At 48.3% G+C, this 4,202-nt stretch overlaps 1 protein-coding gene across 1 annotated transcript in view; it reads left to right on the forward strand.

Annotated features, from left to right (window-relative positions):
- The window catches only part of Npffr1 (neuropeptide FF receptor 1), a 34,515-nt gene continuing 30,313 nt past the window's right edge, over positions 1-4,202 (forward strand). Inside the window, exon 1 of the mRNA XM_028776889.1 lies at positions 1-9. Within this exon, the coding sequence (XP_028632722.1) occupies positions 3-9 (7 nt within the window). The 5' untranslated portion in view covers positions 1-2. The remainder of the gene's footprint in view (positions 10-4,202) is intronic.

Consider the following 4,202-nt stretch of genomic DNA (forward strand, 5'->3'; position numbering starts at 1 on the left):
GTATGGAGGGTAAGTGGCACTAGGGTAGGGGGTTCAGGACTGGGTGGGCTATAGACCCAAGAGCAGGGGACAGGGGCGGGGGCGGGGGCAGGCAGGGAAAAGAGATACTGACCACCTTGGCTACCAGAGACAGACAATACTTGTGTGTGTGTGTGTGTGTGTGTGTGTGTGTGTGTGTGTATGTGTGCGACAGACAGACACACACACACACACACACACACACAAAGATGCAAAGACCCTGAGTGAGGGACAGAGATAGATTTGAGGGTGCTTCTGTGCTCGTGGGGTGGGAGGGAGGAAAGACATGTGTATATGTGTGTGCACGCACGGGAGAGAGACAGAAAGACGAAAACAGACACTGAGAGACACATACAGAGACCCAGAGAGATAATGACAGAGTGATGTGGGGGTGCTTCTGTGTCCAGGATATGTGTGTATGTGTGTGAAGAGTTGCGGGGACACCTCTGCACCTGTGGTGCGTGTGCATGTATGTGCATGCATGTGGGCGCCATCCCCAATCCGTAAACAGGGGCTGTTTTGTGACCAGGTGAGGATAGTTTAGGCACTACCTTTAGACAAGTGTCGCCAACTTGGCTGGCTTGCTGGACTGGGGAGAGGGATGGAACCCAAGAGGAGGTGGCCTCCATGATTTGCCTAGGAAGGGACCTAAACTCAGAGCCTGAGAGGAAGGAGAATCTAAGGCTTAGCCTGCTGGCTTCAGTTGTATCAGGCGAGGGTCCAGATCCCTCTCTGTGTCCACATAAACAAAGGGAGTTACATTTAAGAGAAGACTGGAGGCTGGTCCCCTGGATGCTGGGTACCGCTGAGATGGTGCCTATGCCTTTCTGTGCCAATGGCTATCCAGCCGGTGAATAGAGGAACTTACATGTAATAGGGCATCGCAGGGGGGCTGCGAAGATAAATCAGGACTAGTTGTATTGAACATATTCATACCAGTAAGTGGGAGCTGTTGAAAGCCCTGGGATTCCAGTGAGTAATTGCAAGGGGCACCATCGGAAGTTAAGGGGGGGGACTTTATAGGAAACCTTGTGAGGTACACTGGCAGGTTTCCAACGAGCTAGGGTTTGAAACACACACACACATACACGCACCAAGAGATGGGAGAGGAATACGCAGCCCGGAATGGTAGGCTCTATAAGAATGGGGGTTAGCAACGTGCTGAAGCCCCAGTGAGCAGAGACAGAGCAAAGAGCACTGTGAAGAGAAGATCTACTCAGGGTTCAGTGCTCTGGGACAGGGGACAGACAATTTTGCTTCGTACTGAGCTGAGCAGAAGACCAAAACCCCAGAGAGGTGTAGTGGACAGAAATTGTTGAGCCACCTGCAGTGAGCGCCACCCCTTCAAAGCCAGGACGTACGGCATCCCAGGGACCTGGAGGCAGGCGTAGATGCAGCCGTTGCTGTAGAGGAAATTACAGCAAAGGAAAGAAAGAAAGGAAGATGGGCACACGTTCTGATTTTCAAAAAGGGTGGAAGGATAATTTCTGAAGCCCACTAAAAACTACTCGAATGAAATGCTGGCCTTTTAGTATGCCAGAGAAAATTATTGGATGTGGAGTGAGCATTTGAGGGAATGCGAAGCTTGGCACTTCCTTTGCAGAGGAAGCCATTCCACCCTCTTACAAAGACCCGTGTGTTCACCCCGACTCTGTAAACCGAATGGATTAAGTCAAAGATAAGGCACACCTTCGGTGACAGACATTAAAGAAGGCACTTCGGAGTGGGGTCTGGGGCTAAATCGTACAAGAGCAAGGCCGAGTTCAGTCCCTAGCACGGGGACACGGGGAGATAAACTCTATTTAGGATTGTATTTATTGACACGGAAATGTGTTCATTGTCCATGGTGGATGGATTGTGTTATGTGAGTCTATGCTATGAACATATTAAATGAGTATTTAAAAAACAGATTTAGAATACACGCAGAAGAATCCCCTCATGCAATGTTATATAGTTTTATTAATGGATATCTACCTATCTATCTATCTATCTATCTATCTATCTATCTATCAGCTATCTATAAATGAACCATGTATACCACGAGAGTTGCTAGCACATATCTCCTTTGGCTTCTCTGGTTTCCAAGGTATCCTCTAAGATATTAAGTTGCCTCAGGGAAACTGAAGTGAGACCTGGAGAGATAGCAAAAAGACAAAAGGGGGCTGAGGGTGTAGGCCAGTTGGTAGAGTGCTTGCCTGACACGCAGGATGCCCTGGGTTCTATCCCCAGTAACTCACAAACTGGACTTGCTAATGAATACTTATAATCCCAGCAAATTCAAGGCTAGCCTGGGCTAAAGGAGAAGGGGCTATCTGCTGCTTGTCCCTCTCTCCTGATTGATGGCTATTCCACTTCGTAAGTTCTGGGTTGTTCCTGCTATGGCTTCAGAAAGCAAAGCAGAGAGTCTCTGGGTGCAGGCAGGATGGGGCATTGACTATACAAGGAGCCCACTGCCCCAGCTGACAGCTCTGGGCTAAGGGGATTCAGTGTACAGCAATCAAATGCATTATCTCTGCGAGAGTATCCCAGGGCATCCCCATCCGGAGGCTTTCCCTCTGTCTTTTGTGGCACTGGGAACTGTGCCCATCTTTTAAGAAGTTAAAAACAGAATGACAGGAACAAGAACATGTTTGGAGCTGGGGTTGGCAGGCAAACACTTGCCTGGCACGCCTCAGGCTTCAGGTTTGAGCTCCAGCTCAGCAAAACAAACACAAATTTTCAGGAAAAAAGAAAAATCTAGTGTTCGTTAGGAGTCTATGTAAGAGCAAAGCACGCCAAATGTCCTGTCTCGGGCTGGGTTCCTGGGAGGTAAATGGACGAATTCTAGTCGTATTAAGTGAACTCTCAAGCAACACACAGGATCGATGAGGGGGTCTAGAGGGCTGACGACAAGGGATGTCATTAAAGATCGACAGCAATCTCTGGGTGCTCGAGAAGGGGAAAGAAAAAGCATGTTTGTCACATCTGTAGCTACTGAGCCCAAACAACTACAAGGCAACAGACTCAGGATTTAAAGCTGAGGCTGGAGAAATGGCCCAGTGGGTAACGGGCTTAGAGCACAAGCCTGAGCTCCTGAATTCATCCCCGTATCACCCACATGAAAGCCACACTGGGCTAAAGCACAAGCCTGAGCTCCTAAGTTCAGTCCCTCATCACCCACATGAAAGCCAGGCTGAGGCAGGCACCTAAATCTCAGTGCATGAAGGAGGGAGGGAGGAAGGAGGGAGGGAGAGAAGGAGGGAGGAAGGAAGGGAAGGACAGGTAAGTAGATCCGGGGTATGTGTGGGGTGGGGTGGGGTGGGCTGGGGGGGGTTGCAGGTCAGATCTATAGCAAACTATAGGTTGAATGAGAGACCTGTCTGGGAAAATGAGGTGGAAGCCGGCCTGGGAGATGCATGCCTTTGGTCACAGCACCCAGGAAACAGAAGCATGCTGATCTCCATGAGTTCCAGTCTAACCTGATCTACATACCCTTTCTCTGACCTAAACCTAATTCTACCTGTAACTGTAACCCTAACCTTTACCCTGACCCTAACCCTAACTGTAACCCTGAAAACGACCTTACATTTCCCATTTAAGATCCCTGTGGGCGGGTTTTCTATGACATCCATTGTAGAGATTAGGACACACAGTTTACACAGGTGCTAATGCAGGACATTTAGGGGATAAGGAACTCGTAGTGCCTTCATTAAAGCACACGTGCCAAAGTGCAGGAAAATAACCAAGATCAGTGTCCCATTAGTAAAACAGTGCCACATCCGTTAAAGAGATTACGAAATACAATTTGAACATATAAAACACAATATGTTTTAGGGGCGGAAAAAAAAACCTTCAATTTCCTCGTAAATGTATGTGTGAGCAAGCAGAGTTAGGAAGACAAAAAGCCAAGGCTACATAATGAAACTCTGTCTCCAAAATAACAGAAAATAGGGAGATAGAGGAAGACACTTGAAGCTGAACTCTAACCTACACACACACACATACACACACACCACACACATACACCACACACACACACCACACACATACACCACACACACACACACATACACACACACCACACACATACACCACACATACACACACACACACATACACACCACACACATACACCACACACACACATACACACACCACACACACACACCACACACACCACACACACACACCACACACACACACAC

Source organism: Grammomys surdaster, unplaced genomic scaffold, assembly GCF_004785775.1.
Source record: "Grammomys surdaster isolate TR1022 unplaced genomic scaffold, NIH_TR_1.0 273, whole genome shotgun sequence".
Taxonomy (NCBI): Eukaryota; Metazoa; Chordata; class Mammalia; order Rodentia; family Muridae; genus Grammomys; species Grammomys surdaster.